The following is a 27,449-nucleotide window of genomic DNA, read 5'->3' as shown; positions in this document are numbered from 1 at the left end:
GGGGAGGAGGGTGCCAGGGATTGAACTCGGGGGCACTGGACCAATAAGCCACATCCCCAGTTCTATTTTGCATTTTATTTAGAGACAGGGTCTCCCTGAGTTGCTTAGCACCTTGCTTTTGCTGCGAGGCTTTCTTTGAACTCTTGATCCTCCTGCCTCTGCCTCCCAAGCCACTGGGATTAGAGGCATGCCCAGCCAGTATCTTCGGTTTGGGGAGTTTCATTTGGTTTTTTGTTGTTTTCCCTTTGAATAATTGTAGTCTGTAGAGTACTTTCAAGCTTAAAACAATTTCACAAATAGGTATATTTCTGAATTAAGTCCTATACCAAAAGAAAATATATTAGATTCATGAATTATGTTCGTGTTCATGCCTGGAGTTAATGTTTTTTATGGGTAAAAACTGAAGTTGTACAATCATACTACCAGTTTCAAACTGGAAAATAGTGGCATGTCATGTTTTCCTATAAGAAGACTGAAGTTTAGAATAGTTGTTCAAAAAGCAGTTAATAGTTGATACAGAATTAACCTTCATAGTTCATTGCTCTTTAATCAAATTATTACTAAATAGCACATTCACTTAAAGATGAAGTATGTTCTCTATTTAAACAAAACATAGGTATATTCTATTGTATATTTTTAAAGAATGGTATAGATATAAATGTTTATTAGCCTGTTTCATTTACATTTTTATAATCCTTTTTTGTGAGACTGGCCTGACAGTTTTTTAAGTTTTTATTAGATATAAAAAAGTATATAGATACTGTATGGTAATTCCCAGGAATTTGTCTGTTTTATAGATTGATACATTTTTCTAAATTTATCATTCCGCCTTTGTTTTAAAAATTAGTACTTGATTGGCTTATTTTCATCTACACAGAAATTTTTAGTTAAAATTACATATCTTGATGTTTTGCTTTGAAGATATAAATTCAAAATTGCAAGATTTAAATACATTTTAAAATGTGAAGTATTAACCAATAGGAAATAACAAAAATGTTGATATGAAATCACAAGTAAAGCTTAAAGTATCTTTGTATGATATTATAAAATTATTTCATTTAGTTTTTTAATTTATTGTTCTGTTCTTAAATTGCAGCTTGGACTCCAATTGCACTGACAGTGTTTTTAGTGGCTGTTGCAACACTGTGTAAAGAACAAGGAATAACAGTTGTGGGGATTTGTTGTGTGTATGAAGTATTTATTGCCCAGGGGGTAAGGAAAATAAACTTTCTTGTTGCAATCTTTCATCCTAATTGAATCAGATTTTTATAACCTTAATTTTTATATATGTAATTACATAAATCAGTTTGCTTACCAATAATGATATCAAAAATTTGCAAAAAAAATCTATAAAGAAATCAGTGGTAAAGTATAGTAACACTGTTATAGTATAATTTACTATTGGATAAGAGTATTGGGCTCAGTTTTGTTCATTATCAGTTCCACAAATTGTTCCATGTTGACTTTATATTTATACTTAATTTTTTATCTAATCTTGCATTTAGAAAGTACTGTATTATTTAAAACATAATATATTGTTATTATTTAAACTTTTTTTCTTTTTCAGTATACTTTGCCATTATTATGTAGTACTGCTGGACAGTTTCTCCGTGGAAAGGGTAGCATTCCATTTTCTATGCTGCAGACACTAATAAAACTCATTGTCTTGATGTTCAGTACGTTATTGCTTGTTGTGATTAGAGTCCAGGTTATTCAGTCCCAACTTCCAGTGTTTACAAGGTATGAAATTCTGGTTCTTTTTTATTTTTAATCATTCTGCCTTTTTATCTTTGGACTTTAAGTGATCATAAATGTTTGGGAAAGTCTGATTTACACTGAATTTTTTCAGCAGCTTTATTGAGGTATAGTCTATATATTTTTAAAACTGCAGATCGTGTTTAGAATATACAAATTCATTAGTTCTGGCATAATTGTACATCCAAGAAACCACCACATCAAGGATAATGACCCACAAATTAGTTGTTAAGGTTAAAGTGGAGTCTTCTCTATCCTTAGTGATTTTTGTTTATCAGTTGTTGAGAGAAGACTATTGAGATCTCTACTGTTAATTGTAGATTTGTCTTATTGCAGTTTTTTCATGTGTTTTTTAAGCGCATAAATGCTTAGGATTTCCACATCATCTTGATGAGTTGATATCTTTATCATTATTAAAAGAGCTTCATTGCTAGTAATAGTCTTTACGTAAACATTCACTCTGTCTTATATTAGTTTGTCACTCCAGCTGGGCACAAAGGCACACACCTGTAATTGCAGCAACCTGGGAGACTCAGGCAGGAGGATGACAAGTTTCAGGCCCACCTTGGCAATTTAGTGAGAAACTATTTCAAAATATAAAAAAAGTACTGAGGATGTATGTGGCTTAGTGGTAGAGATACCTACTGAGGAAAAAAATTTGTCATGCCAGCTCTCCTTTATTAGTGTTATATAGTACATATTTTTCCATCTTTTTTACTTTTTATCTATCTCCCCCTCCCCCCGTATACATATGTTTTATATCTACACACATTTTGTGTGTGTGTGTGTGTGCGCACGCGCATGTTTTGTTTTTTTGGGGGGTTTTGGATGATTGAACCCAGGGACACTTTATTGCAATCTACATCTTCAGCCCTTTTTACCATTTATTTTGAGACAGGGTCTCACTAAGTTACTTAGTGAGTTGCTAAGGCTGGACCCAAATTTGCAATTCTCCTGCCTTAGCCTCCTGAGTCAGGAATTGCAGGCTTGTGCCACCAATCCTGGCTGCTTTTATATTTTAAAATAATTTCTTGTAAGTTATACATAATTGGGTCTTAATCATTGTTTTTTGTTTGATTAGATAATCTGAGGTGTTTAAAATGAAATATTTGGTCCATTTATATTTAATATAATTATCTATACGTTGGATGTAAATCTTCTACCTTAATTGTTTTCTCTTTTCCTCATCTGTTTGTTTCCTTTTTACTTTCCCATCTTCCTTAGAACTTTCCCTTTGTGCTATTTGTATATATTTCCCTTGAGCATACATTTTTTTTTAATTTTTTTATTGTTGGTTCTTCAAAACATTGCATAGTTCTTGATATATCATATTTCACTCTTTGATTCAAGTGGGTTATGACTCCCATTTTTACCCCGTATACAAATTGCAGAATCACATCAGTTACACATCCATTGATTTACATATTGCCATACTAGTGTCTGTTGTATTCTGCTGCCTTTCCTATCCTCTACTATCCCCCCTCCCCTCCCCTCCCGCCCCACTTCTCTCTCTACCCCCTCTACTGTCATTCATTTCTCCCCCTTGTATTATTTTCCCCTTTCCCCTCACTTCCTCTTGTATGAAATTTTGTATAACCCTAAGGGTCTCCTTCCATTTCCATGCAATTTCCCTTCTCTCTCCCTTTCCCTCCCACCTCTCATCCCAGTTTAATGTTAATCTTCTTCTCATGCTCTTAGTCCCTACTCTGTTCTTAGTTACTCTCCTTATATCAAAGAAGACATTTGGCATTTGTTTTTTAGGGATTGGCTAGCTTCACTTAGCATAATCTGTTGAGCATACATTTTAATGCATTGTTGTTACATTTGCTTTAGATGCTTATCTTTAAGCATTTCAGTGATAAAAGTCTTTTATATTAACTCATGAAATTATTTTTTTCTCAGGGCTTTGCATTCTGTTAGTGCCATTTTTCCTTATCATGAAAGACTTGCACATTTCTTGGTATGCAGCAATAAGTTCTGTTAGCTTTTATATCTAAAGATGTATTTACTTTACCTTTTTTTAAAAATCTTTTTATTTTTTTAGTTGTAGATGGACACAATACCTTTACTTCATTCATTAATTTTATGTGGTGCTGAGAATTGAAACTAGTGCCTCACACGTGCTAGGCAAGCACTCTACCACTAAGGTACAACCCCAGCCTGAGTGGAGAATACTACACTTGCTATTTCTCATTCAGTATTCTAAAAATGTTGCCCTATATCTTTTGGCTTACATTTTCAGTAAGAAATCCTTTCTCATCCTGTATCTTTAGCCTTCTGTAACATTTATTATTATTATGTCATGTTGGTGGGGGGGCGGTTGGAAGGTGTTTTGCGCGCGCACATGTGTGTGTGTGTGTGTGTGTATCTGTTGTTAATTTCATCTAGTTATTTTTCATCTTAGAAACTGTTTTCATCTCTAGAAGGAAGTCTTGATTCAAATTTTTTTAATGTCTTTCAAATGTCTACATAATCTATTTTGTTTTATTATCCTTCAATACTTTTTCTGTGATCCATGCCATTTTGATCAATTTATATTGAATAAATTTTCTTCTCATTGTGACTTTTATTTTTTTGCTTCTTTGCATGTCTGGTAAATTTTGAATAGATGCCATATATTAATTGTATCTTCATGTATTTCCATATAAATATTTTTGAGCTTTGTTCTGGGATACATGTAAGTTATAAAAAATGTTTTATCTTCTAGTCTTACTTTTAAACTCTTTGTGGGACCACAGCAGGCTTTAGAATCAGCTAATTTTGCACATTAACATCTTTCTAACTTATACCAATGACTGAATTAAGAAGATTTCACATGAGTGCTGAGGGCATTCCTTCCTCTGTATAATTTTATGGGACTTTCATTTCTCTTCCTGTTTCTTTATCCTTTTTCAAAATGTTCTTTCCCATTAGTTTTCCTAAAATCATTTTAACAATCACAAAGTAAATGGCCTAAAACAATAGAAATGTATTCCCTCCCAGTTTAGGAGGCCATACGTCCAAAATCAAGATGTTGGCACAATTGGTTTCTTGAAGAGGCACTGAAGAAGAATATGTTTCTTGCCTCTCTCCCACCTTCTGCTGATTGCTGGCAAGCTTCAGCATTCCTTGATTTTGTAGCTGTATCACTCTAATCTATTCTGTCTTTACATGGCTTTCTTTCCCATGTCTGTCTATCCTCTCCTCTTTGTATAAGGACATGGTCATTGGATTTAGGGCCTACTGAAATATGTCCTCATCTTAACTAATTACTTTGGCAAACTCCACATCCAAAAAAAGCCATATTCTAAAGTTTTAGATCGACATGCATTTGGGGGAGACATGATTCAGCCCACTAACCTTAGACAGTTCTTCTCATATATATTCAAGCAGGAACTCCTCAATACTGAAAGATAGCAGAGACCGTTCTGCAGTCTCTTAAGTTTTCTTATCATTTTTCTTCTCTCTGATATTCTACCCAAGTAACTATAGACCCCTGAGCTCCTCAGGCTTCTGGTGTTTGAAGCTCCATCTTCTCAACTTCAGATATACCACTGGACTCAGCCTGAGTTCCATCATTTTCTTGCACCTACCTAGTGAAAATTTAATACCTAGATAGAGCTTTAAGTTGGTACAAGATGATGATGGAACTTAGGCTGAGTCCAGTGGTGTTCCAGCACGTAGGCCAGGGTACTTTCCATGTCATTGCATTGTGGGCAGTGAATAGAATAAATTTTTTTCAGATAATTTTTTAAGTCCAAAACTTTATAGTGTTTTCACATAATTAATTGACCTCAGTGTTATTTTTTATTTAAAGAAGAATGACTTCAACTTGCAGAATTTTTAACTCTGAGTCTAGCCATATAAAACTGAACTCATTCAGGTATAACAGTATTGGAAATGGATTGAATTGTAGATATATATTTTTATATATCCTTTAGCCCTTAGTTTCATTGTTTTTATTCTGATTATTACTCCATTTAGAGAATTTAAATGAACTGTTTTCTGTGTCTGTTTCTACAGTCTGAAATGTGGTTTATATTGTCTTTGTGGCTCTTGGTGTCTGGAACATGTAGCATTAAATATATATTTTCTAAATATAAACATTTAAAAATATGTACATGTGCATGTATATGAATTTGATTCTGTTACACCACCCTGTGAAACTGATTTTAATGATTTGTTTTTAAGTTGATTATAATATGATTTGATCTATTTTAAAGTTAACTTTTTTTTCTATGTCAGCTATCCTAAATATAGGAATAAATATAGGAAAAAAGCTTTGTATTCATTTATGCCAAATTTTTTAAAAGTTCAAGTACTGACATAATTTATTATTCTTCATGTGTATAGAGATTTCAAATATGAAAATTTAAAAAAATTTATTCAACATGTGCTTTTTCTCAGTTATTTAACATTTTAAGAAAATGAAGTCTAAGGGGTAAATGTTTGTTTTTTTAATTATTTAAAAATGACATTGGGTTTTTATTGTTATATTTTGACATTGCCAAAAGATTTGGAAGATAGATAAAAACATACAAATCTAAAGTTATTCATTTGTAATGTACTATTTTAAAGTAATTTAATTTACATGAAATAGTCTATGCTAATAAAATACATAATTAACATATGATGAAGGGGTTAGGGAAATAGCTTAGTTAATAGAGTGCCTTGCCTAACATGCACATGGCTCTGGATTCAATCCTTAACAGCACAGGAAAAAAAAATCCAAAAACAAAGTGTCAACTTTCAGAGAAATAAACTAATATATAGGTTATTAATATTCTAGGGAAAAAAAAGTTAGAACACAACTAGAATGTTACATAAACCTACACAATTACAACTCTCTACTAGAAATTTAGTTTTTAGCTTCCTAATAATCAAAGCAAGGATGGTTAAGTTAGGAGGTAATACAGTTTTCTCTGTCCATGAAAGGAAAAAACCAAATTTTGTGTAGAAAACTTAATTTTTTTAATAAAAATTAGCATTTAGCTCTACTAACTACTAGCAGTTCTCTCTAAAATAAATGTATTATGTAGGAAAACATTTAATGAGATTTAGTGAAAATAATTCTATCAAATGTCATATTGTAGTATGAATTATTCTAATAATAACTAGAAAGAGATGACCTGCTTATTCTTCAAGTAATTCTTCATAAATATCACTTCTCCCAACTAGACATTTCATATAATTCAGATAGTTTGAATTTTAGTAATGATTTTATGCAATATTCAATACTTTATTTATATATGTTGTAGAATAAAATTTGTGTTTAAAAAGTGTTTTCTTAAAAGTAGCTTTTTTTTTTTTTTAATTCTTTATACAGGTTTGATAACCCAGCTGCTGTAAGCCCAACTCCCACAAGGCAGCTAACTTTCAACTACCTCCTTCCTGTGAATGCTTGGCTTCTATTAAATCCTTCAGAGCTGTGCTGTGATTGGACCATGGGAACAATACCACTTATAGAGTCATTTCTAGATATTCGAAATCTTGCTACTTTTGCTTTCTTTTGCTTTCTGGGGGCTTTGGGAATATTCAGTCTCCGATATCCTGGTGATTCCTCCAAGACTGTTTTAATGGTAAGAAACTTCTTTCACTTTTTCTGCAATGTTGCATCCAGTTGATTGAGACTATCTTTAATTCATCGAAGACATCTTTTTGAAGCAGTGTCTTTCCTTGGTCAACAAATAAGTTTAATTTATAAACTTATTTTAGTTTATCCTAAAATTATAAAGCAGGCACATAGTTTTCCTAATTGGGTGGAAACTAAAATCAAGATGTGTCTTTTTTTTTTTTTTTAGTTCATTTTCTCTTAGCTTTATCTAATTAGATTATATACATGTGAAGAAATGGTTTATATGTGTACTTGTTTTCCTCTCATAGAGAAGAGTGTCCTATGAAATATGCAGCTAGAGAAATATATGTTAAGTTCTCATTAGCAAAATATTCATTACTTCCTGAGATAGCTCTTGCTATCTTCAGAGAATCCTGTTTAGTTGGAAAGGTTTTGTTGTTGTCATTTTTCTGAACTGTTTATTTGTAATTTTCCCTCTCTACCCTCAGTTCTTCCTCACTGTAGTTATTTTCCCTCTTCCTTTTAATTATTAAAGACAGTAATAATCTATAACATTTTCTTAGCATTTACTACAGATTAGAAAATATATTGCTTCAAAAATATTTCATTTCTGGCTATAGCCACTAAATGCATACTAGGCAGCACTTTATACACAGAATATGATAATAAGAGGAAATATAAAGTCCCATTTACAGGGAACTTGTCTTCTAGAGAAATTTGAAGCCAATGGCTGATTGAGAGAATATAAGATTTGGGAGAGATCGTGTTTACATCATCCTTGGACATGTTGAATGTGAGGGTTATTTAAAGCATCCTACTATAGATTTTGAACAGTACTTCATGTCAAAAAGAGTTGCCAAAGTTGAAAATAAAATTTTTATTCATTAGCATAGTGGTAATTAATTGAAACCAGAATGTAGGTAGGATTGTATTTAGAGAGATTATAGAGCAACCTTTGTCAACAAGGATTTTTTCAGTTCAAGAATATTTGCTAGCTGGTACCATTGTAGATGCGTAGAACAAAAGTTAATTCATGTTCATTATGGATGCCTTAGAGTATCTGATCTTATTTCACCCCTAGAATAGTTAAGGTGACTGAGTAGAGTGAAAAGAGAAGCCTACAACTAGGTCTTAAGCAACTCCCATATTCAGATTTTGAATAGGAGACAGACCAAGGGAACAGAAAAGTAGGAAAGTATGTTAGAAAAGACAGAATGTTTAACTCTTAACAGACACTGTTGAATAGAAAAGTGAGCTCTGTTTGAAAAGTGATGTCTGTTGGATTTGACCTCTTATAGATCCATTAGTTAATTAAATGAAATTTATTTCTGTGGAGTGACTTGATTTGGAAATACAAAAGTAAAGATAATATTGGTGAAAAACTTAATTGGTTGATACTTAGAAACATTTTCATTTGAATACTCAGCTATCTTTTAGAAGTTAGGAGATATCACTAATGAGTTGGCTTAAAAATAAAGTTGAAATGTTGATTAAATCAGTTTATACTAGCTGCATGTTACTGTGGCTACAAAGGTGGAGCTTAAAAGATATATTGTCACTGAGAAGATTTTTAAGGTTGGATAAGCAAGAGCATGTTTAAATTTTGCTACAGAGGATATAGGTGATTAGAAAAGGTTGAAACATATGGTAGAAGGGAAAAGCAGGGAAATACCAAGCAAAAGTTTGACCTGAAATAGAAGGAGGAAACTTACAGGAAAAAAGGAAATGGGAATGAATATGGATGTTAGTAGGTTTAATAGCAAGAAATTGAAGGAATTTTTCTCTTATGGCTTTACCTTTCTCTATAAATTAGTATGGTTGCCTGCTGAAAGTAAAATGGGTCAAAAGATTGAGAAGAGCAATCAAGATTCAAACATTCAGAGAGAATAGAATAACACCTATCAGAAACCTAGAAATTCTAAGCAGTCTTAAGAATCAATTTGAGGCTGGGCCTGGTAGCACACCCTATAATCTCAGTGACTCAGAAGGCTGAGGCAGAAGGATCTTGAGTTCAGATCCGGCCTCAGCAACTTAGCAATTTAGAAAGACCCTGTCTCAAAAAATAAAAAGGGCTGGGGATGTAGCTCAGTGGTTAAGGGCCCTGGGTTCAATCCCTGATACAGAAAAAAAGAAAAAAAAAAGAATCAATTTGAAGTTGATGGTCATGAATTTATGAGGATATTAATCTAGTCAGCTTTGGGACTTACTCAAGCTGCTCAAATACAAACAGCATAGATAAATGTCAGAATAATTCAGAATTAGGGTTCTGGTAAAAGAAAGATTGAAACAAAAAGGAGAGATTGAATTAAAGCTTGACCAATGAAATGATGGTATATGTAACATAAGCTAGATTTTTTAAAAAAGAGAATAATGCCAATGAAATAGATTTATATAAATTATGTATTATGTACATTAGAAAAGGAACAGTTGTGACCTTGAGTATAATTGCTTTAAATGTACTATTTTTTAAATGGTATTTTCTGAAAATCTCTACAAAGGAACAATAGAGCAAAGATATAATTTCAACAACAGATACCATGTTAACTCTTATTAAATAAGATGTCATGTGTGTCACAACAATTTAAGTAGTTAGTCTTTTTTCATTTATGAAAAAATAGTCTCAAGGTGATAGAGTAGTTTACTTTCTATTAAGTAAGAAATAAGTGATAGGTTGATTTCAAACTCATAGCTCTTTCTGTTATCCTTCCTTTTCAAGACAGTGTATGTTATTAGAAGAAAATTAAAAATTATTCATAATTAACTAGATTGGCATACATTAATAAAGAGCATTAAATAGAACTTGATAGAACTTATGAGTTTAGTCATTAGACTAACATTTACACATTTCTTATCCTAGAACCAATAAACTTTTCCTGAGAGATTTTTTTTTGTAACTTATAAATCAGTCTAAGATGCATCTCTGAATGAATTTAACACTTTTAATTCCTACAAATGAAATTGCTTTAGAACAACCATGAATTAATGGAAAATTATTTTTGTCAAGCATATCTAGGAAGTGAAAAATTATGTGCACTCTAAATACTTTACGTTTTTATTTTAATAATACTGAAATTTCAGACATAAATTAGTGTGATACATAGCAGCTTGAGAATGGTACTTTTTCTCAGATTCAATATTACGTGAAGTCATAATATATGAAAGAATATTCATGCAGAAAGTATATGCATCTCTACATCTATATTTTACTAATAAAGTTTGATAAGGAAGAGACAGTTCTTTGCATTAGAAAAGATGCAAACTTCTGAAGCTGGAGATTAACTTATTATTTATTTAGGTACTGTGAAACAAATCAGGGAAATAACATAGAAACAGATGCCCATAGAAAGATGTTCTGATGACAAACAAACTTAAATCCTTTCACAAGTTTGCTAATTAATTTTTCACAGTTGTGCTAATTTTTTGTGGCTTTATAATTTAAAAAAACCACATTTCATCCCATATTCACAAGGGCAATAAATCTGAGCGTTTTTATGACATTTTATCTCAGTATATGTATTGTAATTTTAGAAATTCTTGCATAGAATAAAAAGTCTTCAGTTTCCAGTATTATGTGGTTTCTTAGAGTAATAAAGTTACAAAAACATATTTATGTTATCAACTTGTGTAATTTTGTTGAAAATTTTTTAACATATTTTCCTATCAGTTTATTTTGGCCATATGTAAAAAAGTTAGATGTGTAAACATTTTTTTAATTTTTAAAAAGTTTTTTATTCTGGTAAATTAAATTAAATTTTGTGTTCTGCACCATTTCCTCTGTCCCCACCAATTATCATTCTACTCTCTTCTGACTGTGGGATTTTTTTAGATCTCATGTATAAGTGAAAGCATTTGTCTTCTGTGCCTGTCTTTATTTCATTTAATATAATCTCCTCCAGGCTGGTGTATGTTGAAATAACAAGATTTCCTTCTTTTTAAGGCTGAACAATATTGCCATCATACATAAGTACTCTGATTTTTTAAATCTGTTTATCCATTCAGTCCGTTTGATTGAATGTGATTCTATTTCTTGCATATTGTAAATAATACCACAGTGAATATGGGAGTGTATATGTCTCTTCAACATAATAATTTCATTTCATCTAGATATATACCCAGTAAAGGGATTGCTGGATCATATGGAATTCCCATTTTAAATGTTTTGAATAATCTCTGTACTCTTTTTCATAATGACTATGTTATATTTAGATGTCCACCATCAGTATGCAAAGTTTCCCTTCCCATCCCTACCTATGTGTATTTTCTTTTTTTTTTTTTTTATAACAATCATTCTAACTAGGCTGAGGTGATATCTCATTGTGATTTTAATCTGCATTTCTTATTTTGAGTATTTTTTCATATATCTCTGACCATTTGAATATTTGCTTTTGAGAAATATATTCAACTCCTTTGCCCATTTTTTAATTGGTTTATTTGTTTTCTTACTATTGAGTTGAATATGTCATTTTAGAAATATTTTCAAAAAAGTTTTTTTTTTATTAACAGGATACACCTAGTTTCAGTTTTCACTTAAAGATGTAAATATTTACCATTGATCATTTTTTTTTTTTATATTTCACTAGGCAAGTATATTTCTCATAGAAAAAATACAGTGAAAAAACAGTGTAGCTAAATATACTTTTCAAATTTAAAATGCTATTAAAGGTTCAGGTTTTAATTTCAAGAAAATAATCATTCCTAAACAATATACCTAGGAATATTATTTTCAAAGATATCCTCCAGTTATAAGTTCCAGAATTTAAGACTTCCATCGCATCTTGCTTACATACATCCTGATGTTTATACCACCCCTAAATTGTCTTCTTACTGTTTAAATTAGTATTCTTCATACTATCATTTTTAAATGGTCCACAAATGCATTTATCCAAATGAAATGATAAAATTTTGGATTTAGGTATTGAGTGTTTAGTTTTTTAATTTAATAAAATTAAACTATCTTTTTCTTTCTAGGCACTTTGTTTAATGGCATTGCCATTTATTCCAGCATCAAACCTTTTTTTTCCTGTTGGATTTGTTGTTGCTGAGCGTGTACTGTATGTTCCTAGCATGGGATTCTGTATTTTGGTAGCCCATGGGTGGCAGAAAATTTTAAACAAAAGGTAAATTAAAATGTTTGTTCATTTAATGCTTGCTAAATATAGAATTAAATGTGACATTAAAGTATTTTAAATCTGTATTTTGTTCAGTTTTGTAAATTATACTTTTTTAATCTTTTGGGTTTTTTCATCTTAATGTTTTCTTCTCATTGTCTATGATTCAAGTTAGGAAAGCTCCACAGTACCTACTCACTCTGTCTTCTTCCCAATATTTATGTAATTTTATTTTACAGCCTGAGACAGAACAAACTTGAGTCAGACCCAATTGAAAACAAGGATATTATTGAAACTAAAGTCACAAATGACCATTTCCACTTCCATATGCAATGAACATATAGTCATCCTTCTTAAGTGAGTCATATTGAGTTCTCAATATATATAAACTGCATATAATAGGCAATTCATAATTTCTTGCTATCACTATCTTCATCATAAGCTTAGTTTCCTAGTTGCCTTAAACTATTAAGGAACAGTATACTTAGAAATGATTATTGTAATAAGTTTTAGCCCATTGTCTATATGTATCACTAAAATTGTCAAATCAAGCAAATTGTTAATGGTTAAAAACACTAATGTTGACAATATTAAATTTAGATCTGCAACTTGAAATAGAAATGCTTACTTCTCTCACTTTCATTTTCTAGTCACCTAACCCAAAAAATTCTGATTTCTCTTTTCATTATTTTTCTAGCAAATTTTCTCCAAGTACTTACATCCAAAATTTTTCCCTGGTTTCTCTAAAAAGTTTCCTGATTATCTTCACTATCCATTCACTTCTATCAAGTTACTCCTTGCTGTATGTGCTCTTTGAATATTTGTATTTTTCAGAGTGATAGCCACTTTCGTTTTACTGCACGTCCTTCATAGGTAATTTCACCCATATCTACAGTTTTCACCACCATCTTTCAAACCTTTTCTCTTACTTTCTACCCATATATCCAAGTATACTCATTACTGATTTTTGAGTACCTACCATCTGCCAAGAGTCTACCCTTTAGATTTATTTTCTCATTTAATCTTAGTACTTCCTAACTTTATTTTACAGAAGTGCAAATTGAAGCTTATATAAGTTACTTGAATTACCCAAGATCACATAGCTAGTAAACAACAGTCTTGGTTCAGGTTTACATCTTACTGCTTCCAATGACCATTTTCTAAATGATTCATACTTTTTTACTCTGGTTAAGTGAATCTTTCAAAATATAAGAAATTGAACCATGGTATGGGAGCAAAAACACAAACTCAGATAACATTAATACTAAATGGAATCATAGAGATTAATGATGTATAACCATCTTTTTATAAATGAGGAATTGAGTCTCAAATAGCCTGAAGTTGTATAAGTAATTTGTATCTATTTTATTAGAAGTTAATTTTACTATGCCCTTTAATAGACAGTTCAGATTTTAAAGTATAAAATTATTCTAAGAATGTTGTAATGGCCTATGGTATAATTTTTAAGCAAAACATACTTTAAATATAGCCAAGAGGTAAGATTGACCCTTTATAAACACAGCATTATTCAAGTTGTAGGTAGTGGTACCAAGGATGCTAAATATAAAAAGTCACAATTAAAACTAGATTTATTAATTTGCTGTCATTCTGAAAAAAAGCTTTTGAAAGAGTTAAATGTCAGTATAAAGTTGGTCCTCTATATCTCTAGGTTTTGCATTTTCAGATTCAACAAACCACAGATTTAATATATTTCAAAATAAAAGTAACATCATTATTGACATGTGGGGACTTTTTTCTTGACTCTTTATGTAGCATTTACCTTGTACAGGGTATTATAAGTAATCTAGTGATGATTTAAAGTATACTACAAGGTATGCATAGGTTATTCAAGTACTACAACATTTTATATAAAGGACTTGAATACCTCTGGATGGCTGGATAGGTAGAACTATTCCTGCACAGGAACAACTGTGTCATGTAATTGAACACTGGATTTCAAGGTCATATTCATAATACTTTTTTTTTTTTTTGGTGTTGGTTCCCTACAAAGTTGGATGATTGTTAGAATTATCTTTAGGAACATTATCTTTAGGAACATTTAGCATATTTTTACCTTTCCTATAAAGTTAAATGCTTTTGATGATATAATTTTTTTTTTTTTTTTGTCTCTTAAACAGTGTATTTAAAAAACTGTCCTGGGTGTGTCTATCCATGGTGTTACTTACTCATGCCTTAAAAACACTTCACAGAAATTGGGATTGGGAGTCTGAATATACATTGTTCATGTCAGCCTTAAAGGTAAAGTATGGTTCAGAATCACAGGAAAGTATGTCATCAGTGATATATATATATAGAGAGAGAGAGGTTTTTTGTTTGTTTGTTTTTTAGCCATTTCTTAGCTGTTTTTACTTTTAATCAGACATTAACTGTCAATATTAAGTCATTTACCAAAAAGTTATTGAAAATAATTTGTTCTTTATATTATTTATGGCATAAACAAATTATCTACATAGTACATGGCTGTATATTCAAAGAGTATGTTAATATTTCTTTCAGTGCTACATACATGTTAGAATTCCACATGATAAGGAGTAGTGAATTTCATTGGTTCTAAGGGTACACATTTTTTCCTAACCTGAATACCTGGAACAAGCATAAATCTTACATTGAAAGTTATCTCTAAATTAATTATTGACTTTTTTTTCTTAATGGTTCATTAAATAGTGGTGAGTTCTATAGTTGATGTGCCTTAGATTCAATGAAATAAAATAACACAACAAACAAAAATAGAATCCTGCTATCTAAAAGATAATCAATGGTTACTAATATGGAAAAGATCAGAACTGATAGAAAGTAGTGGTAAAGCATTTCTTATAGAATGGACAATAAATATCTAAAAAAAAGTTCTTTTAAAACCACACATTTGTTTTCTATAAAGGTTATCAGCAAAGAATTATTTTAGCTCTTCCTTATCAGTGCCCATCTTCAAATCTCATAATTCTTACTTTATTTTGGCTATTTCTTTATTCTCTTTTGCCTAGCTTTATGGAATTGCTGACTGTACATAACAGATGACTGTCCTCTAGACCACAATAGTAGTTCCAGTAGTTCCACCTTCTCCCTGAGCTCTGCAGACAAGTGAACCTTGAGCCCGTATTTTTTGAAAATTTCTTTATTCTCACTCTCAGAACAATGGTTAAAACCTATAGTCATGGTTATAGATCAGTGGTAGAGCACTTGTCTAGCATGTTTGACACACTGGGTTCGATATTCAGCACCACATTAAAAAAAGTAAATAAAATAAAGGTATTGTATCAATCTACAACTAAAAAAAAATTTAAAAAAATAAAACCTATAGTCATAATTGATAATTCCTTGGTTGGGTATCATCCTTTGCCTGTAAGAATACCTTGCACATCTGAGAACTCTAAAAGTACACATTGACTCAGAACTTAGGGTTCCTTTTACCATAATAGAGTACTTAAGTAGCTTTAAACATGTTAAGAATAAAAATAAGTCATCAATACAATGTTTTAAGAACATTCTCATATTCTAATACCTTCTTTCTTGAAGGAATATGAATAGAATAGAAATTTTCACACAGCACTATGTTTTGATTATGTAAAATTTTAAGTACAATTCTAATAACATAAAATAGGTGAAATTAGACTTTTGTGGTTTTAGTATATCATTAGGGGAAGAAGAGAGTAAATATGGTGAAGCAGTCTTCATTTGACTTCATCTCCAGGGACATCTCTATGAAACAATCCATTCCTAATAGTACACCACGCAAATATCTGTGTGAATTGGAGTCATTTTTTTAATATGTAATTTACTTCATTTTAATTGTATTTAAGGTAAATAAAAATAATGCCAAATTATGGAATAATGTGGGTCATGCTCTGGAAAATGAAAAGAACTTTGAGAGAGCTTTGAAATACTTTCTACAGGCTACTCATGTTCAGCCAGGTAAGCATTATTAGTAAATTGATGAATGGTTTGTTTTTGGTTTTTTTAGAAGGAAAACAACATTTTGGGGGGAAAAAACATTTATATTATATATTTGAGAATTTTTTCTTTTAACATAGTTGTTGGATGACAGTGAAATGTGCTTTTTGATGGAGTACTGGATGTACAAGCTTGGTAGAAGTGATTTTAAGAGAGTAGAAGAAGAATTGGAGACAATTCGGAAGTGGAAGAAAAAAAGTACCTTTGGGGCTAATCCAGTACAGTTGGGGAAAGTAATAATGCCATGTGGGAAGACAAATAACTAGATGATGATATTGAACAGATGAGAGGAAGGAGCAATAGGGACCCAGTATCCAGAAAGGATCTGGTGCTAAAGATGAGGATTTTATTCAAATTGGTACTGACAGTAAATGTGGTAACAGAAGGCACAGTATATGGATGTGGAAAGAGGCAGGAGAGTAGATGACAAGGAGGAAGTTTCTGGAGTTTTCTTTTGTTTGTTTCGGTTTTCTCGGTGAAATAGAAGGTAAAATCATTAGTAGAGAATAAAAAGGAAGAAGTGTTTGAGATCTAAGAACAGGAAAAGATATGAAATAGTGATCCAAGAATTTGCTTCATAAACTTAATGTATATATGAATCAGAGAGTTTGTTATAAAGTATATTCTGATGAAGAGTTAGATAGAGCCTAAAATTCTGCATTTCTCTTAAGTTCCCATTGATGCTTAGTCTACAAATCACACTTAGAGAAACAAAGATCAAGGAAACTAGGAAAATAGTTTCCTATTATATAGATTAGGAAAATAGAGTATAATTGCCAGGCAACTCTGACACCCTACTTTAGATTAGTATTAATTTAAAATTAAACCAGTTGGTATAGTTACATGTTTTTCTCCTACTACTTTTTAGCTACAGTGGTAATGAAGAATTCAATTCAAAAGAGTTAAAATTTTGTCAGACATGTATAACTAAGCAAAAAAAAAAAAAAGAACGGAATGATTATAATGATGAGTTACAGAATTTAAATTGGTTTAGAGTAGATGAGAAACTTGGTAAGTGGTAGTGAAATAGTTACAGGATCAGCAGATTACAGATCTGAAGAATGGTTGGTCTAAGTATCAGAGTGTAGCTAGAGCAGCAATATTTTCAGTAGGGACTACAGTTGACATTTCAACAGTGTAGAACTTTATTATAGGATATGTACCAAATGTGATCCGTACCCACCAATGCCATTACTTTCAATTCAGATTAACAACCAAAAGTAACCCACCACCTTAAGTGTCCTCACAGAAGTACAGAGTACTGGGTACTGCCCCCAGTTTTTTCTAGGAGGTATGATTGTGTCTGTTGGAGCAACCTAAACTGGTAGAAAGAGGTGAAAATCATTGGAAGAAAGGCATCAAGGCCACAATATTAAATCTGTATAGATTTTGAAATGGCTAAGAATTTTGACTGTCATGATGTTGGAGGGAGCAATAGGAACCCAGTATCAAGTATGTACACTATAATATGCACACAGGGACTAGTGACTGCAACTTGGAGGGATAATGGACAATAGAGTTCAATGGCCTGATGTTTAGACAAGAGTGATTTTTAAAAGGATTGATAATTGTCTGCAAGTGGCATCAGGGATCAAGGAGAACATCTAATCTTCTTCCAGGCCCAGTGTTACAAAGGATAAGAAAAAGAACTCAGTCAACACTTGGAATAGGTACAAGCAAGGTAACCTTGTCTCCAAGACAAAGCCAAGTTTCAATGAGAGAAAGATTAACAGAAGATTATAGAAATGGAACAATTGGTCTTTCCCTCCAGTTTTATCTCCTATAACTCTTTCATCAAGATTAGTTTTTCTTGAAATATTGGGAACACATACTGTTCTTCTACTTTGGCTCTGTTTATATTCTTCTTATTTTTTTTATTTCATATATGACTGCGGAATGCATTACAATTCATATTACACATATAGAGCACAATTTTTCATGTCTCTGCTTGTATACAAAGTATATTCACACCAATTCGTGTCTTCATACGTGTACTTTGGATAATGATCTGTTTGTATTCTTCTTGAACCTTCTCTCCTTTCTCCCTTTCCTCCCATTTACTTTCCAGCATATCCCTGCTAGACATGATCTTTTATAACCCATTTTTTATAACCCTACAAAAAATAGGCTCTTATTCTAAATTACCTTCCCATCTTTCCACCTAAAGAAAGTATTTCTCATGTAAAATCCCTTACAACTACTCTTTTTTAAAAAATATATTCTCTGTAGTGCCATATTTTATTATTGAAATGTTAATTTGCTCAAAATATTTATTAAATTGCATGTAAAACATTGGATTTATCTTTTAACTCCTACATTATCTTGTAGCATCCTATACACAATCAAGAATCACTAAATGTGGTTGTTTTAATTCATTACTTTTGAAGTCTTTTAGATTCATTCTAGGAGTATTTAGAGAAAGTTTGATGTCAGGTTACACAGGCTTTGAGACTCTTATTTAGACCCCTTCAGCCAAAGTTTTTCTCATTTTTAAATTGGAATAATGATTTTTGTCTCAGCATTGTTCTGAAGACTAAATGTGTATGTTGATAAATGTGTATAAGTGCAATTTAATCTAGTAAACAGTGTATTTAATCAGAGAATGTTGCAAGTATGGGCACTTAGTTTTAAATAATTTTCTCCATCATTATCAGTTGTCACCTTTATAGTTTTTTAGATATACTTGCTGAACCTCTCTATGTATGACATAAGTATCACACTTTCACAATTACTGTTTTAATAAGTCATAGACTTAGGAGGACAGGTAATCAAGTTTATTAGAAATATTTATGAATAAAAAAGCTTATAAAAGTTGAAAGTGATATTCAGAGACTTCTTATTCTTTGTGTGGTTTGGTTTGTTTTTTGCTATGTTCATAGATTACTTTGACAGATGAAGTGACATTATTTCACTGTATTATGAATAGTTATTGGAGTTTGGGAGAATGTAACCAAGATAGAGCTAAAAAGAATGACTTAGATTGTGTCCCAAAAGACTGAATAGTAACAAGTATTGAGATGATCATTTAAGCCCTGAAATAGCATTAAATCACACAGAGTAGGGATTCATAACATCCTAAGGCTCTTTCAATTAAAAAAACGTGTGAAGGCTTTTGTTGCATACAATGGGAATAAATTACATGATAGTCTTTGATCAGACCACATGCATGTTATGTTAGATAACCAATTTATTTTTCTTGTTTTGATAATTGCAAGTGTATTTTTAAAAATCCCAGTTCACAGTTTTGTAAATAAAGTTACAGTTACTGTAAACCCTTTTAAAAGTCAAGGATAATCTACCCTTAAGATACATCAGAATCCTCCAATTTTTTTGTTTTGTTTTGTATTGTTTTGCCTAGAGAGCATTGATTTCATTTTTATCTAAGTAAAAATCTTTGAAACTGTTTAATCAGAAAAGATAGTGGACCTGTACTTTAACTTTGATGTCATCAGGATGGGAATAATTTTAAAAGAGTTTTAGGAGTTTCCAGATATTTATAAATTTTATTTTTAATTGATAATTTTGTGGACAGGGAATACTGGGAAGCAAAATAGTTTGGACATCGGTGTGAGAATTCTTGATTGCATTCTTTTGGCTAAAGCATTAGCAGGCATACACATTTGCCTGATAATTTGCCTTCTACATCACATGTAGACAGGATGACTGAGATCACATGCAAGCCCATGGTGCTTCTAATAACTGGTCATTTAAGAGGAATGGTAAATGAAAATTAAATTTCACAGTATCTACAATTGTAATGTCATATAAAAAATCTGTGGTTTCTAAATGACAAAGTCAAGGTATTGTTACTACTTATTAGGATTTGCCTGTGTTTCTAATTGAAGGAAATTCTAATTTACTCATACATGTTAATGAAAATTAAAATGTAATTACATTCTCTTCCAAGTTCTTGGATGTCCTGAATTCTATCCATGAGTCACTTGGAAATGAAGAAGTACAAATAATTATACAAACAACTCTTTCAAAGAGATTTACTGTATAAAAGAACAGAGATTTTAGCAGTACAAAGATAGTATGAGCAGAGTCACATGGAGAAAATGAACATGATTCAGTGTGTAAGTAGATTGGTTGGTCTTAGATCAGAGAGGAGGTATAGAAGGGAAAACTGAGTATGTATATTCACACAGATTGGTTGAGAGCATCGATAATGGGATGAGTCATAAATTCCTCTCTGTTCTCATTTCCCTGATGAAAATAAGATATTAGAAATTTGAGGAGAGAGAAGGAATGAAACACTACCCAACTAGGGTTCTGAAAAATATGAGTTTATTAGAAAAACAGTTATTGACAGACTGAGAGTACATTTAAGATTTATAATGTCCTCATTTACATTGAATTAAAAGCAGACTAACTTATGCTATGCTTGATTTGAATAATTTACTCAGATAAACAAATTTGTGCTTTGACTTCTCTATAGCTCCTTAGTTATTTAAATATCTTTGATTTTTTTTCATCTTCTTGCCTTTTTTCGAATTTAAATTTACTTTAGAAATAATACTATTCCCAAAATCCTTTGGGATGTTTTAACTTTATAACTTATAAATTCTTCTTACAAATTATGTCATTTTTTAAGTCTTACTAAGTAGCCATTTTATTGCTAAAGGATATCTAATTGCTGTCTTTTGTTCTTTGAAAAAATGGAGCTACTTTATTATAATGTCTGAAGTCTGCATTGATGGCAATAACTTCTTATTATTCCACCTAATTCCAGTGGGTTATAATTTGCTTTATTTTTTTATCTTAAGTAAATAACCTCTTTCTTTTCTAAACCTGGTTGAGACTTATTTTAGTACAAGTACTCAGCTGACCTCATTATTTACATTTTTCTTTATATACATTTCCCGTTTAATTTTTTGTTAGATTAAATTCATTACTATATAACTTTTTCATGTTTATATCCTTCGTTTTTACTGTATATGTTTCTTTATAACAAAAACTGTGGATTTAATTGATGTTAAAAATTAAAAAACAAATCAGTTCTATAAAAGCAAAGATTACCTACTGTGTATTTTTATACACACTTGATAATTAGATAATTTTTCACTCCTGGCTGTAAAGCAGAATTCCCTTTGAAACTTTTTAAAAACAGGTATTCTAGTTTGCAAGTAGGATTGCAATAACTAGCCTGAGGTTTTTTTGTTTTGTTTTTGCTTTCTTAACCCTACTGACTCCATAAGACTGGGCAGTACATCTAAAATGAAAAACTCCCTTACCTCCAACTTTATCCCCCAGTTCTCAAACCAAATTTATACTACATCTGCCATTTTTTATACAGTACACACAGTTGCCAACCTGAAGCATAATGTAGCAAGATCTTAGGACTGTTGCTCTCCTCCTAGGGGAATACCCAAGATAGATATGCTTGGCCCCTATGTGTCCTGGGAGTTGCAGTCAGAGAATTATTCCACAATTGCAAAATCGTCGGTGTCACAGGCAAGTAGTATTCACCAGTTGAAACCTTGTCATGTCTGTTAGATATCCTTGTTGAATAAAAATTGTCTAATTTAAGATCTCTCTTCCTTTTATCTTTGTTCCAAACCTTTGAAGTATTTACTGGGAAGTGTATCTTTTTAAAACTAATATGCATTGAGTCCTCATATTTTTCTGTATTTTTCTTTCCCTGAAAAAAAAATTGATTTTATTTTTCCATTTTGAAAAATGAGGCATAATTTCCTGGCATTCCAAAGTTAACATAATCTTTTTATAAGTTTTTCATGAATTATATAGTGTTGTATCATCATTTAATAGAGAAGGGCCACAGCATCTTACGTAATACTGTTACCCTGTATTCCATTATTGTGTCATTACAGTCACATTCACACAAATTTTTAAAAAGCTTATCACAAAATTCTTTTAGTCTCTAACTTTTATACATATTTGTTAGCTATAATACTTGAGCTAATTCTAGGACTCATGATGATCCTTTTCACTTACAGAGTTGAACCATATTTTTTTATTGAATTCCAAAACTATGAGATTAAGGAAATAGAAATAAGCTTTAGTATAAGATAGTAAAATATAGTGAACAGTAGTAAGGTAATGTCATCATGACCTATGTTTTCCTAACCCTTTAGAGAGTGATTGAAATAGATTTTTCATGTTAAATACATTTTCTGCCTTCACATTGCTATACATGATTTTTTAGTATACCATTCATCATAAGGTATACCAAGTTATGTTAAAAGAAGTTCAGAGAACCAGGCATGGTGGCATCCTCTGCCTATAATCCCAGCTACTCAGGAGACTGAGGCAAGAGGATCATAAGTGTGAGCCAGCCTCAGCAACTTAGTGAGGCCCTAAGCAATTTAGCAAGCCCATGTCTCAAAAATAAAAATAAAATGGGCTGAGGATATGGCTCAGTGTTAGTGCCCCTGGGTTAAATCCCTACTACCAAAAAAAAGAAAAAAGTTCAGAGCAGAGGAAAAGCAAGATCTGTTTCCCTCTTTTGTATTTTTTATCTAGTTTATTTCTAGAAGCATGTCTTCTCAGTAACCTTGAATACTATTATACCTCTCAATGAATGATTTTTTTCTTTTAGATGATATTGGAGCCCACATGAATGTAGGAAGAACTTATAAAAATTTAAATAGAACTAGAGAAGCTGAAGAATCTTACATGATGGCTAAATCACTAATGCCTCAAGTAAGTTGTCATAATTTAATCTATTGTGTCATGTCTCCTCTGTGTCCATGTTGAATAGTATTATTTGGATGGGAAATCTTTTTCTTCAGTTTGTTCATATAAAAAGTAAGGTGTCTTACAGAATTTTCTATTTCTATAGAAAGTGTTATAAATGATTACATTTACTTTTCTAGCTAACTTGATGTTTAATTATTTTTATAGTCTATTTATAGTCTTATAGTCTATATGAGGAGGATTTTGTGTACTTTAAGCAATAAATTCAACATTTTTCCTATCCAAAAAATGAATATAAGTGATAAAATAGAATGTCTCTGTTGCTAAATTGTTTTAATCACTTGTTAGAATGATATAAGCAGAAATTCATCAGATATAACAATATAGTATCAAAGATGAAAGATCTGTTCAGAAAACAATTTGTGCTGCAGATTTCTCATTAAAATAGCAATATTAATGATTGGATACTTTAATAAATTTTCTAAAAACAAAGTTGGACCACATATCCTGAGGATTATTTCAATTCTAAAATGATATGTTAAATTTATACTTATTATAGGTTTTTTAATCAGATAATTTATTGTGTTCGTTAAAAAATTGGATCCATCTATATTGTATGTAATGACCTTTTTTTAACCTGAATAATCAACTGACTAGAACATGTATTTATCAAACAAGTTAGTTTTAAGTATAACTCTGAAATAAAATTAACTGCCCTCAGGAAATATTTTGCTGACAAAAAAAAAAATTGACAAAGTGTACAGTTGGACTGAGAGGCAGGAGATCTGGGTTTTTTCCTTTTCTGATGCCAATTTTTTAAGAAATCTTGGCCTCTAAAATATCTGATTTATCTGACTTCAGAAAAAGTAGATATGAATAAAAAGCTATCAATGGTTGCATTTAGCTGACATGAATGAAAAATTGTCCTTTATTGCCACAAAATTTTACGTTTTGTGAATATTACACATGTTCACTTTCACATTTTTATATTTAATTTGATACATTAGTAAAACTGGCAGCATAATGTTACTGTTTTCTGTGTTACTTTAAATAAGCCCCTAGGAAAACTTACTTTTTATCTTTATTTGGTACTGAAATATCAAATAATGAAAATACCTTTTCTTCTAAACAGATTATTCCTGGTAAAAAATATGCAGCTAGAATTGCTCCTAACCACCTAAATGTTTATATCAATCTGGCCAACCTTATCCGAGCAAATGAGTCCCGGTTAGAAGAAGCAGATCAACTTTATCGACAAGCAATAAGTATGAGACCAGACTTCAAACAGGCCTACATTAGCAGGTATCATAGTTCACTTTAGAGCCATCAATGTAGAAGATTGAAGCTGTATCTGCATGTACCTCTTGACTAAATTTGGCATGTTTTTCTTTTAGTTACTTGACTCCAAATACATAGAGAGATTATAGCTTATTTTAGAATGACAACCAAATTTAATTAATTTGAAATTGACAAGGGAATCCCTTGTTTTGAAATGGCTAACTTAAGTTTTATATGAAGGAAAGGGTAGAAAAAGCTCCTTCTGTTTCATTTTCTTTTTTTTTTTTTTTTTGACAGAGAGAGAGAGAGAGAATTTTTTTTTAATATTCATTTTAGCTTTCAGCGGACACATCTTTGTTTGTATGTGGTGCTGAGGATCGAACCCAGGCTGCACGCATGCCAGGCGAGCGCGCTACCGCTTGAGCCACATCCCCAGCCCCTGTTTCATTTTCTTATCATCACCAAAATCTTTTTCTTTTTTTCCCATCTAAAATATCTAGAATTTATATTTTCTGTTAGCACCTTCTGTTATTCAACTCTCAGAAACTTTCTTAAGTAAATTTTGAGATTTGACTGGTTATTGATTTCTTTAACCACAAAGAAACCTTGGTAGTTTTCTAACATCACATGTTCAGTCTTATGTACTTTCTCATGTAGGTGTTATCATTTGTATACTTTGGGAAAAATGGCTGTTAAACTCTGTTTTGCAGCCAGGCTAGGAAAACTAACCACTGTTTCTATAGAAAAAGTGCATTCAGAATTTAACTTTTTGAGATATAATTTATTTTTAAATTGGAGGTTCTCTTTTTTAGCCTTATCCAGTATTCATTGTCATGTGTTTATCCATAAAGAATTATTCAATAATCTCTGCATTTAAAAAATAGATTAATTCTTAGAAGTTGTTTCAGTGAAAATATTAGTAAAAATATTTTTGAGCAAAACTAAATTTAAGTTCTCTAGCAGTAAATGAAACTAGATTAGAAAATTGATGCAATGATTTTCTAACTGATCTCCAATTCTAGATGTGTTTCTTAGTTATCTGCAGGTGGCACTATTTCCCTTCTACCCTACAAGATCAACTTTTTTGAAATTCCTTTTAATGTTCATTTTACAGAGTACTTTTAAGGATAGTAAGTTAATATAAGGAGTTACAAATTTCAAATGCTCTGTTCATTTGTATAGTGAGATTTGTATCATAGATTTGAAAACTGTAATTTTTCTACAATCACATTTATTTTTCTTTTTCAAATGCTTTCTTCATTATCTGAAAAATATACTGATCTCCCACACTTGATTATTATTACTTGATTAGACTCATTTTTCTAATGTAGTCAAGTCTGTTTCATTTTAAGATATATTCAAAGAATAGATTTCCTCTGTTCCCCTTTTTTGAGTGCCTCTCCACATCTAACCTAAAGTCAAGCATACGTTTTCTTTCTGTAATAATATTTGAAAATATATCCAGCCTAATTTGCCGAACTATGGAGTTCAGACTTGAGAGCAGCTTCAAAATGTTATTTTTGTTTTTGAAGAGAACTTTTAAGAGACTAAGTTAAGAGAAGTAATGAAAGCTGTATGTGGAAAGGCTTCAAACTTGTAATAAATGGTGTCTACTAACTGACATATAATGTTTTACATAAACCTCATGTTTAATTTTTTTCACAGGGGAGAATTGCTTTTAAAAATGAATAAACCTCTCAAAGCAAAGGAAGCATATCTTAAAGCACTAGAACTGGACAGAAATAATGCAGATCTTTGGTACAACCTGGCAATTGTATATATTGAACTTAAAGAACCAAATGAAGCCCTAAGAAACTTTAATCATGCTTTAGAACTAAATCCAAAGCACAAACTAGCATTATTCAATTCTGCTATACTAATGCAAGAATCAGGTATGTTTTCTCAATATTTTTATAATTATAATTTGATACACAGTAAAACATTAACTTAAACTTCATTACCCATAATAAACATTTTGTAGAGGTAGTTTATAACAAAATTGTATATAAATGACATAGTAAGAATATTTAAAATACTTGAGTTTTACTTTAGACTCTTTTTCAAGTAAAATGCACTGACATGAGAATACTAATTATTCATTTTTCAGTATGTGTTAAGACTAATTTTTAGGCAGTCTGTTAAACAATATCTAATGTGTTTGTTAATTTATTCATGTAAACATAATATAACCTCTTTAACATATAAATAACATTAGAGTTTACTTTGATTTACAAGATAAAATACTTATATTTTTTATATCTAGTTTTACTAATTTTTTGAGGTATTATTGTAATTTCCTATATTTCCTACAATCCTGCAAAACTAAATTATTAATCACAATAATTTTCTATCTTTTTACCGTATGTTGTATAGAAATGTTAGTTGTCCCTCTCAAGGCAGAATATATGATTATAATCTCTTTAAACTTTATGTTGGAAAGATCTTTTTATTTGTAATTGCTGTTTATTTCTTAAATGTTTTTCTTAAAACATTTACAAAAAGGAAAGAATCGTAAAATTATAATATTTTTAATATGCTCACTTTGACCGATCTTCTATTTACTAAGTTATAAATGAAGCTCCTCCCAACTTCATAGAGCTACATTAGTAACTGAAGTCTAGTGATTTATTTTCAAATTTTCCATATTCATCATGTTGTGAATTAAAAGAACAGAGTTTATGGTTGGTGTTCAAAAATGTATAATTTTTAGTAAAACTAATGGTTTGTAAAATAATGATCATGAAGGCTGCTCATTATACAATATAAGATTGCACCCTAAAGTGTATAGTTGTAGAACTGAAAAAAATCTTATTTGCAATAGAAATTATCTCAGTAAGTATTTGTTTTTCAGATCCTAATTTTAAAGCCTAATAGATAATGGTCTATTTTTGCCCTTGAAGTTTCCTAAAAATTTTGAAATAATATGCCAGAAAACTGAGTTAATAATTCTGAAACATTTTTAACAATAAGTTACTTTTTGCTGGGCATTTTTACATATATATCATAGTAATTCTTGTAAAATTCAGTAAGTTAACCCAGAGATGTTAAGTAACTTGTTCAGAATATAAAGTCATAATTTAACAAAATCAAGATTGATGTCTTTTTTGGGAAATCATACACCTTTGTCC

The 27,449-nt window shown here is 30.9% G+C and overlaps 1 protein-coding gene across 1 annotated transcript in view; it reads left to right on the top strand.

The window, feature by feature from the left end:
• Tmtc3 (transmembrane O-mannosyltransferase targeting cadherins 3) overlaps nucleotides 1-27,449 on the top strand; it is a 47,950-nt gene that overhangs the window by 16,203 nt on the left and 4,298 nt on the right. The window contains exons 5-13 of the mRNA XM_015482955.2: nucleotides 1,097-1,212; nucleotides 1,568-1,740; nucleotides 7,061-7,313; nucleotides 12,278-12,426; nucleotides 14,556-14,676; nucleotides 16,236-16,347; nucleotides 22,946-23,049; nucleotides 24,176-24,345; nucleotides 25,987-26,213. Of these exons, the coding sequence (XP_015338441.1) occupies nucleotides 1,097-1,212; nucleotides 1,568-1,740; nucleotides 7,061-7,313; nucleotides 12,278-12,426; nucleotides 14,556-14,676; nucleotides 16,236-16,347; nucleotides 22,946-23,049; nucleotides 24,176-24,345; nucleotides 25,987-26,213 (1,425 nt within the window). The remainder of the gene's footprint in view (nucleotides 1-1,096; nucleotides 1,213-1,567; nucleotides 1,741-7,060; nucleotides 7,314-12,277; nucleotides 12,427-14,555; nucleotides 14,677-16,235; nucleotides 16,348-22,945; nucleotides 23,050-24,175; nucleotides 24,346-25,986; nucleotides 26,214-27,449) is intronic.

This window comes from Marmota marmota, unplaced genomic scaffold (assembly GCF_001458135.2).
Source record: "Marmota marmota marmota unplaced genomic scaffold, marMar, whole genome shotgun sequence".
Lineage (NCBI taxonomy): Eukaryota > Metazoa > Chordata > Mammalia > Rodentia > Sciuridae > Marmota > Marmota marmota.
This window is presented reverse-complemented; position numbering and strand designations above follow the sequence as displayed.